We start from the raw sequence: 15,325 nt of genomic DNA on the forward strand, positions 1-15,325 counted from the left end.
TGGAGGTTGGAAAAGTTTAATGACATCAAACCAGAGAAATGCCAGCTATATGCATGATCAATATTATCAGTTTTTAAAACATCTATTTAAAAATGTTTGGAAAAAAGACATCTATCTACAGTACAGTAAAAAATTCAAAGTATAAAAATATATTACAAATCTCAAGTATTTACAAAGACAGCTTCTTTCTACACATGTCTACAGTTACAGCTCTGTCAGTTAGTTTTCAGTCTAGTTGTGTTACCTAAAACAAGCAACATCTTGCCCTACGCGTCCTCAGTAAACTCAGCACCTAATGAGAAAACACTGAAGGCCTCAGACAGCCATGACAAACAAATCACTACACTCCCTGCATCCTCTGGGAGAAGAGGAACGTGGAGATGGAGACGAAGGGACAAGGAAATGTCCTCCTTCTCAAGGTTTGACTAGCAGGAAGTGACAATGGAGCTACTCTGGCGGTGTTAGAAGAACATCCTGTGGGAGAAAATGGTTCAGATTATTTTTCAGTGTCCCAAACTAGAGCTTTAGTGTGTTGAAAATGAGCTTTGATCAGAGTTTTGTTGGCCAGACTGGATATCTTTGCTCTCACACACACACACACACCTGTAGATGTTGGGGTCCAGAAGTACAGCTGTGTCTGTGGGAAGCTTTGACAGATGAACCACCTTGGTTTTCTGCTGCAGTCTGTCGCTCTCATTCACCCACACGTCTGGCAGTCTGACAGAGACACACACAGACAGAAGTTTCAAGAATACGTACGATTTCTTGATCTAAGCTTTAACTAAAGCTAATCATAATTCTTTTATTTCTCCTCATGTGTAACAGTGTGATTTTGTGACAGTGGGTTAGAGACATACATTCATTATGCAGCATCTGAAACATGCTTTCAAAGAGATGAGGCTGAACTTACATTTCTAGAGAGACTGAAACCGTCAGGTCAACAGCTCAAACCTGTTTTCATAATCACTGTCCTAATCACTGACTACATATTAAATATGCAGTGCATTCAGAAAGTACTCAAACCAATTCACTTTTTATATTTTATGTTGCAGCCTTATGCTAAAATCGTTTCAATTAATTTTCCCCTCAGTCTGAACTCAATACCCCATAATGGAAAAGCCAAAACAGAATTTTTGGCAAATTATTGAAAAGGAAAGACTGAAATATCAAATTGACATGACTATTCAGACCCTTTGCTGTGACACTAGATATTTAGTTCAGGTGCCTCCTATTTCTCTTGATCATCTTTGAGATGTTTCTACACCCTGAAGGGAGTCAACCTGTGGTAAATTCAGTTGATTGGACGCCATTTGGAAAGGCACACACCCATCTATCTAAGGTCTCAGCTGACAATGCACATCAGAGCAAAAACCAAGCCATGAGGTCGAAGGAACTGCCTGCAGAACTCAGAAACAGGATTGTATCAAAGCACAGATCTGTGGAAGACTGCAAAAAAAAAAAAATCTGCTGCATTGAAGGTTCTTAAGAGCACAGTGGCCTCAATAATTCTTCAACGAAGAAGTGTGCGACAACCAGGACTTTTCCCAGAGCTGGCTGCCTGGCCAAACAAGCAACAAACAACTGGGGAGTGCAAAATAATACAAGAGACATAACTACTTCGCTGCATCATTTCAAGATGTGCTCTCAGGTTGCTAGTGCTGGAATTCTAGGCTAACTGTTGCTTAAATATCCTGTGTACAACTTTATCTTGAGGTTCCACAATCTTGCCGTCTACTGACCAAAATCTGAAGTATTTCCAAACGGGGTTTTTTTTTTTTTTGGATTTCCCGGAGTCCAATTCCCTCTCTGTGGCCGAGTTGGGTTGTGAACTCTCTGCCAGCATTACCACATGGTTGCTGTTGAATTATTTGCTCATTTTAGCTTGACCTACTTCCACTTTTCAATCAATGAAAGTGACATTGTGTGACTCCTGTCCGTCATGCAGTGCATTCAGTTTAGCGGCCCAGGCTCACACAAGAGCTTGCGAGGCAAACAGCCTCTGTAGTGCTTCTTATATTTTCTCCCCAAAAAGAAATATTAATTTTCACAATCAACTATTTTTTTTTTTTTTTAAAAACAATCTGACCGTGTAATTAAATGTAGTATATTCGTTGACCGCCCTACGGTCCGTACTCATAATATATGTAGTAAAGACTTTAAGAAAAAGCATTAAGTATATTAAGCATATAGCATATTAACACACAATTATTGTGTTATGACCAAAAACCTTTTTTGTGAGGTCAGAATGACCTTGACCTTTGATCACCAAAATCTAATCAGTTCATCCCTGAGTCCAAGTGACTGACTGTGCCAAAGTTGAAGAAATTTCCCCTAAACATTCCTGAAATATCCCGTTCACAAGAATGGGACAGACGGACAGACAACCCGGAAAACATAGTGCCTCCGGCCACGGCTGTCACAGGCACAGAGGCATAACAACAGTTTTCTACTGACGTGCATACATGTTAGTATGGTTACCCAATCCTTTATATAAATGTTTCTTATACTTTAATGTCCCATCCTGAAGAGTTCACAATCATCATATGGATTTATTGTTAGTTCAGCTTTTAAATCCATATCAATCATATATTTACTATCAGAAATTACTATTTGGTCCGTTTGCTTTCAGACCATAAACAAAGTGGACTGAAACCCTCCTTTTCAAATGGACTCAGCCCAGTTCTCTGGTCCACATCAGAGTTCAACTGACAGCTTTCACAACAGCAGCTTTGAACAAATGGCACTACATGGGCAAACACAGAGTTAGTTTTGACCACAGCAAACAGATTAGGCGGGAAAGTACCCTGAGAACTCCCCACCATAATCCTGCTAACAGGACAGAGTTTATTTAGACTATCCAGATCAAATGGGATTTGGAGATTGTTTTTTAAAGTAAAAAAAAAAAAAAAAATGTTAGCTGTACTCCAGATATTCTCACTGTATAAACTGTCGTTATTAGGGTTTGGCTGTTGGACGATGCCATTATCCATCGCCGATCAGTCATCAAGACGTTGAGTCCAGCACCCCCCCCAACTGCCAAAAGAGGCTGAGGAAAGCAGACCAGGAGGAGAGGTGAAGACGGAGAGAGTGATAACAGGAGGAGAAAGAGAGAAGAGCTGGTCTTACATGTCTTCAGGTGTCCAGTGCAACAGGACCTTTACTTTCCCAGAGTCCTCTTTCCTCCTGGCTATTACCTGAAACACAAAACACACACACACACAGACATGAAAGTAATGTCAGCTCTTATCCCCTCCACTGCTTTTACGAAAGCTAAGAAAAATGTAATGATTCAGGTCCTAATCAACTTGGCACCGATTATAAACACACCCATCAGTGACTCCTTGGTCAGGAATCACTGTTCATATTCTCTCTGACCCAACAGCTGTTCAAGCTAAAATCGAATGATATATGTTCTACAGAATTCAGGGACTGGGTTTGGGTGTGCCCGTGCGCGTGAGAGCCTACCGTGCTGTGGAAGACCACGCTGTGTCCATTACCCAGGCTCTCGATGTGTGTTGCCAGGTTGAGGCAGATGGCTCGATGACGAATAGCGTCCATGGTCTGAGCATCAAAGAAGTCATGAGGTCGGGCTGGAAATAAAAATAAATAAATAAAATTTTATATACACACACACACACACACACACACACATATACACAAATATATATACACACACACACAGACACACACACAGAGTGTACAATGCCACATTTTCACACTGTTCTAAACACAAACTTAGTGTGTGTGTGTGTGTATTGTTCATACGGAGCGAGCGCCTGTGTTTGTTCTTGAGCTTCCTCCTCTTGTTAAGGCCGGCCTTGGATGGAGACTCCTCCTTCACTTTGCCCTGATTGGACACTTTGGATGAACTCTGCGAGCTGAAGTGAGTGGGGACGTGACGTGCCAGCCCCCCCTGAGATGCAAAGGTGGCGTTGCAGCCCCCTACTACACACTGCAGGAAAACAGAAGATTTATAGTTTCAGTTAACCAAGGCGATGCAGACAGTAATTTCAGGTCCACAGTATTACACGTGTATATTTCTCCAATCTGGTTCATGACGGACTGATTTGACCGGTGTGATGTAATTGTAATAAAGTGGACTTGGGCTGGTAGATGAGATGTGTGCTGTCACCTTGAATGGTTTGTCCCCGCTGTGGGTCAGCATGTGTCTCTGCAGCCAGCTCTGACTGGTTGATGGTGTGTTGTACACTTTACAGCCCTTCCACAAACACACAAACACCTGTGCGGAACATACACAAGCAAGCACGCACAAATAGTCAATACACAGAAAGACAGGTAGTACTAGTAGTTTTCCAAAATTATATAACTTTTCGAAAAAGCTTGATGTGTATTATTCAGACAAGTGGCCTTTGGTCCACCACCCATAGCGGTCTGGAGTTCTCCTCCCTTTTCCACAGCAGCAACTTAACCGAATGTAACAACGTGTATCCGGTTCTGCTTTTGTTTCCAATTTTCTCCACCTGCTTTGGGGACGACTTCTGGGAACTGATCAGCAGGTGATACTAAAATGCAAGTTCTAGGTACTTTCAGAGGAGGAGGCAGTGTTATCTATTGTGATTGGTCAAGCAAATGTAATGTCAAATAACAAGGATGACTACAACAAAAACATAAACAGTGTCCACCATTTTACTACTGAAGTCCTTTCTAAAAAAAAACAAAAAACAATTGAGAACACTTGCTAGACCAACCAAGGCCCTTATTATTTGCGTGGAAGAGTCCATCCTGAAGGAACTGGGGTCAGTGTTTAGAAACCAAAAGATTTCTCAGCATCTGGCAAAAATGGGGTTACAACACAGCCAGACAGAGCAGGCAAAACATCAATCATATGAAATACAATTATTAAAAAAGGATCCGGATTCCAAATTATATGGAGAAATATTAAAAAATTATCAGTACCTTAGCATATGGGGGGAAAATAAAGGATGTGCTACACAGCTTGGACAACTTTCTAAAAATACCATATAGGCCTGAATACATGACAGTATTTTTTCTGGATATTATGTTTGAAAAAGCAGTGGTTTTACTATGTTCAAGGATTAGATGGTTACATACTATCACACAATGTGATATTGTTTTTAAATAGAAAGAGTGTCTCCCACAGAGTGTGTTGCATTATAGGTTATTTGTAGCCTTCATGTTGCTAGGCTGCCAAATGTCTTCAGGTCTGCTGACAGTGAGTCTTTCAGAGTAAGTTAGCTCTGCAAGGGTTTTCAGTAGTCCAGTTTAACCTACAGGAGTTTCTGACGGCTGGTGTAACATGTTTTGCCACCAGGGGGAATAAATTCATGATGAGTAAATGAGTCCAAAGCATCTCCTGAAATCTTTACCGCAGAAACACTCCAGGGACTGAAGCTGAATCTGTCACGCAGCCAAGAAATGCGGGTGTCACCGATGAGGAATTAAAAGAGACACTGTAAATGCTAACTGTCAGAGGACATCATATCCACAGCTTCCAAGAACCTGACACTGACAGACAAGCTACACAAATGTGCAATTTACATGACGCTTTAATGGAAGGACTTCCTGTTACGTATTATTAGGGTTAATATGGAAGATTTCTTATCTGTTCAATTACTCAATCTGGAATAGGGCTTATTACATGACAACTCAATCTAAATAATGAGAGAATCAACATCTGCACCAAACAGCAAATTAAAATGGACTAGTGAATAGATAGTACTGTTGGTCCCACTGTTGAACTTTAATGACACATATCTAAAATACAGTAGAAACCAACCTTGACCAAAGCCTCACAAAAGGTCTCAAAAATTCTGGAAATTAGTTGGCAAGTTTCTGTTCCTGTGTTTCACCAGTGAGCTTCCATTCTCTGAACAGTTAGTTACTAACTGCAGTCTTGTTTTGGTTTACTAGCCAAAGCTGACTCTCAAATGCTCACTGTGCATTTATTTCTACGGAACTCTGCATTTTGTGGTTGGATCAGATTATGTTCTCACTGTAACTGCTGCTTTCTTCAAGAAGGACTCACACATGCATTTTAAAAGGAAAGTGCCTTCACCTTTCTAAATAAAATTAATTACATTAAGACGCCCTTGGGAGCAGCACACCCATACAGTAGCCTGACAGTAAGACACTGACCCCTCCTCTCTGTCCGTCCACATGTGTGGCTCTGATGTGTTCTGCCAGGTCGGGGCTGCTGGGGAACAGCAGCTGGCAGTGATCCCAGCAGCATGTGTAGCTCAGAGACTTGCCCCCCGCTGGCACAAGGCTGCTCCCAGACACCGCACCCCCGCTGTGCCCGTTGAGCATGGCTGGGGTGGAGCGACCACTGGACGCTGTGCTCTCCATGTCCATCAGGGTGCTGCTGATACTGGAGCGTGCCCATGTACACACACACAAACATACAAACAAAAAGAGAAGACAAAAAGATAAGACAATAATACAAATAGTCCTGACAAAATAAAATCACAAATACACAAGTAAACTCCAGGAAATAAGAAGGAAGCTGTCGCTGCAGAAAAATATCAACTTACAGAACATACAGTATATCATCTGACTGAAGCCAAATGCAGATTACAAGGCTTCTCAGAAGCAGATGCTGTCCTGCTCACACAACAAGACACTTTTTGTCCCAGACTGTTATGTTAACATGATTGTGCACAAACTACACAATTGATCCCAGACCGGGTGTATTTACTGCAATATCATTCCACTGGGAGAAATCCAAGTGCTGGATTGCATTACTGCGATTTTAGAAGAAAATCATGCAGGAGGTCACTGTGGGCCAGACTGTGGCAGTTGCGGGTGTAAATTTGATGTATTCTTTCCCAGACATGGGGTGTATACATCAAGCAAAAAAGCAGGTGTAAAAATAGCACAGAATGGACATACACAAGCCACAAGGAAGGTTGTGGTTGAGAGAAGAAAAGGGAATTAACCTTTAATCTACAGGAATATCAATATCATCAGACATAAAGGGAGCATACAACAATTATTACCTAGAGATCAAAATACTTAACCAAAATAACTAAACTAATAAAAAAAAAAAAAAAAAATAAAAACCAATTCTTAGAAAGAATTAGGAAAAAAAAAATCATTCAATGTCATCAGTCTGATAGAAAAAGCAAACAGATGGCAGGGAGTTGTAGTTTGTTTTGTGATAAACTAATTGGAACTTGACATTCAAATAACATATCACTGCAGGTGGCAACTGACTTAATTTTTTTATTATAATTTTATTTTTATTTTTTTTTTTTAAAACAAAAGAAATTTTTCTGAGACAGGCAAATTGTGGAAAGAGTCCTGCCAGAAGAAAAGTTCACCAAAAGGAGTGTTTAAGCACAGTACAGTTGGCTTTGCATGTTTTAGCTCAAAACCTACAAATCACATAGACTGTCATTACTGCTGAATTGTCCTCTCGAACAGGTTTAAGCTGACATTCAAAGTGTACTGAAATGAACTGAAACCACTGTCTGTTAGAAGGTTGAACATCTGTCTAAAACAAAGTGCATGCATGCACACACCAAGCCAGATGACCATCTGCTCTGATCACTGTCCATACTGGTTCCCTGTGGGGGCCGAGTTTACCCATCCTACAAGAGGACTAACACCTCTGAAACACGCACATTTACTGTACATCCTTCACACACACACAAACACACACACACACACACCACCAGTGTCCAACTGCCACTTTGTATGGGAACAAAAGTTGCAGTGTAGTCTTACAGCTGCCACAGCAGCAGGATTACCAGAAGCTGAGAGGCAGCCAAATAGTTCTTAAGGCAGTCAGCATATTGTCTTATCTATTTTTTATGGGGTTTCTCTCCTCTATTAGCCATTTTCAAGGTTAAAAAATAAAATAAAATAAAATACACTGTTCAAAGGCTCCTATTTATGTTGAAAATAATATACGGTTGATAAATTAGCCGAAGTGAACAGTACATTTCGAAATCCATCAGCCCTATTGGGTAAAAACTTTGCTTGCTGAGGTGTGTTCAACTTGAAATTGTGTTTCAGATAAATTAGTGACCATGTGTAGATTTATGTTTGGGATTAAACACCTGCAAACAGTAAGGAAAAGGATGTCAACTATAATGTCAATACTTAAAATGCCTGCCCCTATAACCATGTGCTGAAACTGTTCTACATTTACTAATAATACATTTTATTAATAATGTAATAAAATAAGTGTAACCATTTGCAACTGCCCGAGGTAAAATACCAAAAAACTCCACCCAATGTCCATGTACTAGCTTTTTTGAGCTCTCAATGACCCCTCACAGTTTTCAGCTGGCATGGGGTCAACTGAATGAGATGCATAAAGAGGTGTGTATGCGGATCGTCTACAGAAAGTAGCTAAGGTTTGTTTAAAAAGTTGCCAGGTGCTTTTGTGAAGAAAAGTCACTAAAGGGGTGTGAAAAGTCTCTATATTTAGCAACAAAGGTTCTAAGTTGGTCACTGCCTATAAATGCCCCCATGATGATGTAATAGAAACTGTTTGTGCCAATTCATTTTGAAAGAGGAACGGCAAAGGGGGAAACTCCAACACTCGGCCAGCCAACCAATGGTGTAACTTTAGTACTCAGTCATGCGGCATTCGGCTGACCAATGGTGTAACTTCATCACTCACTCACTTTCGCATTTATAGGGCTGGCCCCGCTGTTGCAGTCCAGCAAAAACAGAAACTGTAACAGCTGGCCTGTCTCTCTTTAAAAGGTAATGAAATCCACCTACCAGCACCTCTAAAGCTTACTAACTAATAGACCTTTTCCATGGCATACATTTTAACATATCAAAGCCAGGAAAAGCACAGGTGTGACTATTAACATTAATCGTCACTGCATTCTATTTAGTTGTGCATGTTTCAGAGCCCTGATACTGTGAATGCTGGCTCATTGTCATGCCTTACTGGAAAACCTAAATGGAACAGAACGATTATTAGTGTTAATAGTTATGACTTGGTTTTCCTGCTAGGACAAGTCAAAATGTTTGCAGTCTATTAAACCATAACATCTAGCTTGTTTAATCAGAAGAAGTGTAAAAACAACAATTTTCAATTAACAAAAATCCTGGTTTTAACTTCCCAAATGTTTGAATTTACTGTTGTTTTTTGTCTTATATAATAGTAAACTGCATCTCTTTGCATTTTAGACTGAGGGTTTGACAAAACAAGCAGTATGAAAATACCACCTTGGGCTTTGAGAAACTGGGATTAGCATTTTTTCACTATGTTCTTACATTTCATGGACCAAACAATCAGCAGAGTAATCAGTAATAAACATTACTCATTAGTTGTGACCCTAAAAATCCAGGAAATGTAGAAACGTGGAGCAGAGGTAACTGTGCTTTGGATCATTTTGTAAGTAGGCTCAGTTTTAGGTCTGTGTGCGCTTTTTAGTCACAAGGAAATCTGCCTCTCTTTTTAACTCATAAAAGCTTATAGTGGGTGGCGGCCTAGTTTTCAGGCATAATGACTCAACAGCTGATATCAAACCTGTCTGATTCAAGCTTCATATATCATGCTTGAGTTCAAATGTGGTATCTCCAAAAGCTGGAGACAAACCTGATTGGGAAATTCCCCCCTACAACATTCAGTAGCTAAATATTTCTTATACATATACAGCAATTGTGCAACTGCTAGTAATGTCTCCAATTAGATAATACCGATTCATGTTTTGTCAATGTTTACCTATGGACAAATAAAGAACTATTGCAAAAATACTTAATCAATAGGGAGCTTGAAAATGCCATGGGACAATAGTTAGTTAAATTTCCTGTAATCAAACGGAAATCGGTCTATGAGTAGTGGAGCTTCCAGTGATCCACTGCTGCTTTAGAAACACTGTACTGTTACTCATAGTGTACCTAATAAGCAGCAGTGTAGGGGTGTACAGTACAGGTTTCACAACAGAATGTGTCAGTTCAGTCATTTTCCACTTTGTTGGCATGACTGATGCTTATGTACAGAGTGTGGTTAGATGAGCAAAAGTTAAGGATTACGCTCACAATATCACAACTATGCTGATTAACACCGTTTCAATATGTCACAGAGGCCTTGAGGGGAAGTTCACTTTCTAATGAATTGAGAAATGTACAAAGTTCAGAATGAGCAGCAGAGAAAAACACGTAGTGGGGGAACAGAAAAAAAATCCATCAATAACCACAGCCCTAATCACAGCCCGAATGCATTATTTTGAATGATCAGATTAAGATGAGGACTTCATTGGAGTATGTACTACAGATGCACAGATCCAAATACTGGATCGAAATCAGCGCAAATGGACCATACGAATTAAATTAAATAGTTTCCTATTCTGCTCTGTTCATTTACTGCAGAGAGCAAATGTTCATGCCTGGATCTACTGCTGATACCAAATCATCCCTCCTGCATGTGCTTCACAATAAATTCCTTTTAATGTGAACGCAGAGGCAGGCCTTTACCGAGAAAACGATGTTGTGAAGACAATGCCATGCCAGTGCTGACAGCGGCATTCAGGGTAAGCTAACATTACCAAACACTGGCTCAATATTGTTTTCCTAAAAGCATTTTTTTCTTTTCATTCTTCTTGTTAGGAAAATATTTTGAAGTGTTTGAAATGAAAAATCTTTTCCCTTAGATGTTCTACAAAACACACAAAAGGACAGAGAGTACAGCATGAGCTCTGATCACAGCAGTTCGGTAAAAGTTTGAAAGTCTATCTCTCTACACAACACCAGTCATGCCACAGCACAACCTGCCTTCAACTTGTCCAATGTAACACACTGGACAAGTTGAAGAATTTAAAGAGAAAAGTTGGATCGGTGCATCTCTAACATTTACATTATCCGCAATAAGGCCACGTTTAGACTAGTATTAGCCCTGCATGCAAAAAAATTGCAGCCCCATGCATTCATTTCAATAAGACTAGTCCACTGACACAGTGGGGGTGCTGATCAACCCCCCAGGAGCAGCACTGGGCTGTGGGGATATTTCATAGTGGCCACAGTCTGTGTTGCAGGATGACATGACGCACATTGGCCCAGAGAGACTTTATTCCCCATACACAATCATTAGAAAAAGGAGCAGCTGTAAAAACAGCGAATACATTTTTCTGGGCATCACCAAATCCCCTGATATGCCTCTTTGTCTGACAAGAATTTTATTACTCGGTTCAGTAACATTTGGAGAGCCTAGAAGAGAAGTATAATTAAATTATTTTATCCCATTCATGTGTGCAGTAAGCCAACAGGAAGACACCCAGCCAGGCAACAGGAAGTCTCAAGCGCGCATGCTCTCAACCGGCCTAGGACTCTACTGAACTTGCTCAATGGGCTTAAAAAAAAAAAAAAAAAGGAAATGTTCAAGCGTGAGGAAGCCTGCACTAGGGATGCAACTAATGATTTCCATTGATAAATTGGCCGACTGTTTTACTTTTTTTACGACTTATTTTTAATCTTTTTTTTGGTCTATAAAATCTCAGAAAATAGTGAAAATGCCAGCTGTAATTTCCCACAGCTCAAGGAGACGTCTTCAGATGTCTTGTGTTTAGTCTGACCAACAGTTCAGCACCCAAAGATATTCAGTTTACTATATGTACCACTAAGGAAAGCATCAAATCCTCTCATATGAGAAGCTGAAACTACTAAGCGTTTGGCAATTTTGCTTGAAAAATAGCAAACACTTTTCTGGCCTTTGAGCGCTGCAGTAGTACACATTCCTGGTAGATTACTTAGTAACATGAACAAAGTGTTTCTGCTGTTTACCTTGTGATGGCTGTGACAAAAGATAAAATAATTTTGGCTGTAATCATTTTCCAGAGGTGTAGATTCCTGTGTCATAAACCGCCAAGCAGTGTTTTAGCATCTGATAAAGCTTCAAATTAATGGACCTGGAACTAAAAATGGACTTCCTGGACTGGATTTCATGTCTTACCAAGAAAGAAGGGCAAAGCAACACACCTCTACTAACACAGCCCCATTCGTTGTTTCAAAGAGGACTGTCTTCTCTCCAAATGCCTGCTACACCATTTTATCTAATAATCAAAGTTTACATTTTTTATACCAGAGAAAATGTGATAGATTACAGAGAACGTGTTACTGGAGGGAAATTTGAGATACTTTGTTAGTGTCTGTGTGTGTGTTGATTAATTCGCTGTCAATCTCCACCACTGCAAGCCACATTGCTGCTTATGCAGAGCTCTGTATCAATTCCCGGCGGCATCTACCTCAGGGGTTTCCCTGCTAAGGAGGTACATTACAGGGTGGGCAGAAAGGCCACAGCAATAGCAAGAATTCACCGTGCAAGTCTGGGGGGTTTGCCTAAAATACAATAAGTACCTGCAGTTCACCACCTGTTCACCTGTTAAAACCCGACCTGCCAAAAGAAAGCTGAAAAAAGTCCACATGTAACAAGAGAGCACCTTCCAACGTCAGTTAAACCCTAACATTAATTATACCCCAATGATAAAGAAGCACTGAGCCCAGTGACGATATCGCAACACTTTCTGCAGCTGCTCCCTGGTAAAATATCCACAATCAATTCAAGCTGCTGGAAGGCTTTTACTAGGAAACAGCTGCAGGAAGTGTTATGTTTGCATTAAAAAAAGCATACTCACATGGCAAACATCTGCTTTCTAACAAATACTGACTGCAATTTCTCCTCATATTTCATTTTTTCCCCTTCTGATTCACTGGTCAAATGTGTGAGCGTTTAACAAACTTGTAAGCAAAAAGGAGATTGATTTTGAAGATTATTTTAGTCGGGCTAACATTAAGGTTTCCAAATGCCTGACTGAGTACAGCCATGTGCCTGGACAGTCACTTATTCCCTACAGCAGTGGTTCCACACATGGGTGTAGGGACCACCACAAGAGTTTGCATATAAACATGAGGGGTCGTGAGACGATTATGAGGATAGAAAGCAGGGAAAAAAACAAAAACATATCTGCTCCATAAAATTAGGTTTTTCCCTTCAGGCTTTCCTCTCACATTTGCTTTTTTTCCCCACCTTGTTAACTACTTAATGACTTTACCTCTTTAAAAATCAATCCCCTGAAAAAGTTTTCAAATAAGAAAACAAAATCATCCAAGCTTTCACTAGTCAACATCCCTTTGTCTTAAGGGGTCACTGGCCAACAACTGGCCGGGGCCCCTCTCCCCAGTCTTCACAGAAGTTACGGTGTCCAGTCAGTTCAGTTGTACTACAACCTCTACAGCAGCAGGGTTAAAGGGAGAAGAGGTGTCGTAATTTAATAGAGCAGCCTCCATGACTATCATCCACCAGGGCTGATGTGCCCTCTCCTTTCCCCATACCATTATTTTAGTAAAACAAGAACAGCTGGAGTTTGTATCATTTTAACTGTTTGGATCAGAGACACCACTTCCAAACAAACAGGTGGGCTAGTACGAACTAAATGGCAGACAGGCACGTCGTATAGCTCTGTTAAAGAACTATACTGCCTGGCGGAGGCGAAGCAATTTAACCTGTAAGCAAAATGCCCTTAGCTAACACTTCAAATCAATGAACTTGGCATCGTGTCGTGACCTAACACCACCTCTGGGTTGTTCTGGAAATCAGTGTAGGCCTCTTCATACAGCTTACTACTTCAACAGACCTGTCTTCTGAATCCATCCGACTGAGCGGCTCTCCATCCGAAGAGGTCAGTTCCACGCTGGCCCGTCTCTTGGTGCCGTGCTCGGCTTTCTCCGCGGTCTTTGTGCGGTCGGTAGGCAGTGAGGAGGACACGTTCTTCGCCTCTCTTTGTTCTTGTTTCAGCACCCGGGAGCCCTCTTGTGCAGAATCAATGCTACTCGCCAAACTCCCCTGAACAGGACTTTTCCCCGGTTCAGAGAGTTTACCACCGGGTTCCCCTTCATCGCTGTCTGTTTTTTCGGTCGGAGGGGCACTTTCTTTGTCGGCGTCGAGAACACGAGATGGGTTGTCCCCGTGCTCCTCCGACGCACCACGGCCACTGTTCACGTCCATTCCTGCTCTGTTCTCGTTGTTGTCGCCCGGTCCCTTTTTGAGGTCCGGCACGGCCTGTTCGTCTGTGCCGGTTTCTGCTGTTTCACCGGTGCCGTTTTGATCCGACGTCGGCTGAGAATCTTGCTCGGCCTCTTCGGACGTCATTTGAGCCATTTTCGAACAGCACAGAAATCTATTTTTGTGATGTTCCACTCGAAAAGTTGCCCTTAAGCTGCCCTCTTTCCTCCACTCACACTCTCCGCTTCAAGCGTAAAACACAGCAGGGGGTTTGCATGACGTCGGGGCCCAGCATGGCCGAAGCTGGTGTATTTATAATGATATCTCACTCAGTGCTTGATAATATCAAAGCAATAACTTTGATATTAATATTGAGTTAAGAGTATCTGTGAGCAAAGGTGCCTACAAAATAATTAATTCTGCTCGAGCCATTTCATAAAGTTTACACCTTAAATTTTGACTCTAACAGAAAAAAACCCGAATTCTGACGCTGTAGTGTAACTTGTAGATATCACATGTAAACGAGTGTAAACATCTATAAACGGATCTATTTAAAATAAATAGATTATAGTCAAGTTTAGCCCATTTAGCTAGTCTAAAAAATATACGTTTATTTCCCTATCATATTCAGTATTCTTGAGCTTGGTTGAACACCTAATATGATAAATAGCGAGATATAAAGGACACAATCAAAAAAGAAGGCGAGTAAAATGTTGCACCGCTAGGAGGAGTAGACTGAAGTTTTGTTATAAAACGAGTGAGTCGTCTTCGTAAGCATAGACGATCTTTGGCATTGTGGCCTCTCAGCTCCACGTGTTCCGACAAACAGAAAAATGATCCTACTCAGAAGTGCTGAAAGGGCACGTTTTTTTTTTTTTTTTTTTTTAATCTCAGCAAGGTGCATATTCCTGAAGGGACCGCTAGTCTCTTTAGCCCGTCTTAGCCGCCGTGACTGTACCGCAGCTGTTCTTGTTTCAAACTACGACTGAGTCCAGTCAGTCTGGATACTCTGAACCATGCGGATCTGAGAGGCCAACTTGTTGCACTGAGATGAAGGCCTGCTCCTGTACTGCCTGTTCTAATATGGAGAAAGGATGCCCTCTCGAATTATTAAAATTCAGGTATATTAGGCTGCAGAATATTCCTCACAGGTTATTAATTCATACATAATAGTAATAATGGTCAAATATTAAATTTCTGTTCATGCACATACACCGCGTCAGGATAATTTGCTTTTTTGCGCCGTGATTTTTTTTTCTTCTGCCCTTTCCCGAGCTTGGAACCATATCCCTTGGTCTTCATTGTCAGATGGCGTTTGCTATGAACAACAGCACATTTAGGACTGTTGTACCTGTTGGCTTAAAAATCAAGTGTGAAAGTTCG

General features: G+C 41.0%; 1 protein-coding gene and 1 long non-coding RNA gene across 3 annotated transcripts in view; one reads left to right on the forward strand and one right to left on the reverse strand.

Annotated features, from left to right (window-relative positions):
- On the reverse strand, positions 1-14,249 carry aebp2 (AE binding protein 2). Its single transcript, XM_040151293.1, has 8 exons — positions 13,575-14,249; positions 6,118-6,349; positions 4,133-4,240; positions 3,766-3,952; positions 3,466-3,590; positions 3,127-3,194; positions 604-717; positions 1-474 (listed from the first exon to the last, which is right to left on the reverse strand). The coding sequence occupies exons 1-8, from the start codon at positions 14,096-14,098 to the stop codon at positions 462-464; spliced, it is 1,371 nt and encodes a 456-aa protein (XP_040007227.1). The 5' UTR covers positions 14,099-14,249; the 3' UTR covers positions 1-461.
- Positions 8,673-15,325, forward strand: part of LOC120803052 — a 20,025-nt gene continuing 13,372 nt past the window's right edge. Inside the window, exons 1-2 of one of the 2 annotated variants that reach the window (XR_005709282.1) lie at positions 8,673-8,697; positions 10,318-10,478. This is a non-coding gene — a long non-coding RNA (uncharacterized LOC120803052). Of the gene's footprint in view, positions 8,698-10,123; positions 10,210-10,317; positions 10,479-15,325 lie in introns of those variants that run through there. The other variant, XR_005709285.1, reaches the window with a different exon arrangement.

The sequence above is a fragment of the Xiphias gladius genome, chromosome 2 (genome assembly GCF_016859285.1).
Source record: "Xiphias gladius isolate SHS-SW01 ecotype Sanya breed wild chromosome 2, ASM1685928v1, whole genome shotgun sequence".
In the NCBI taxonomy this organism is placed as follows: domain Eukaryota; kingdom Metazoa; phylum Chordata; class Actinopteri; order Istiophoriformes; family Xiphiidae; genus Xiphias; species Xiphias gladius.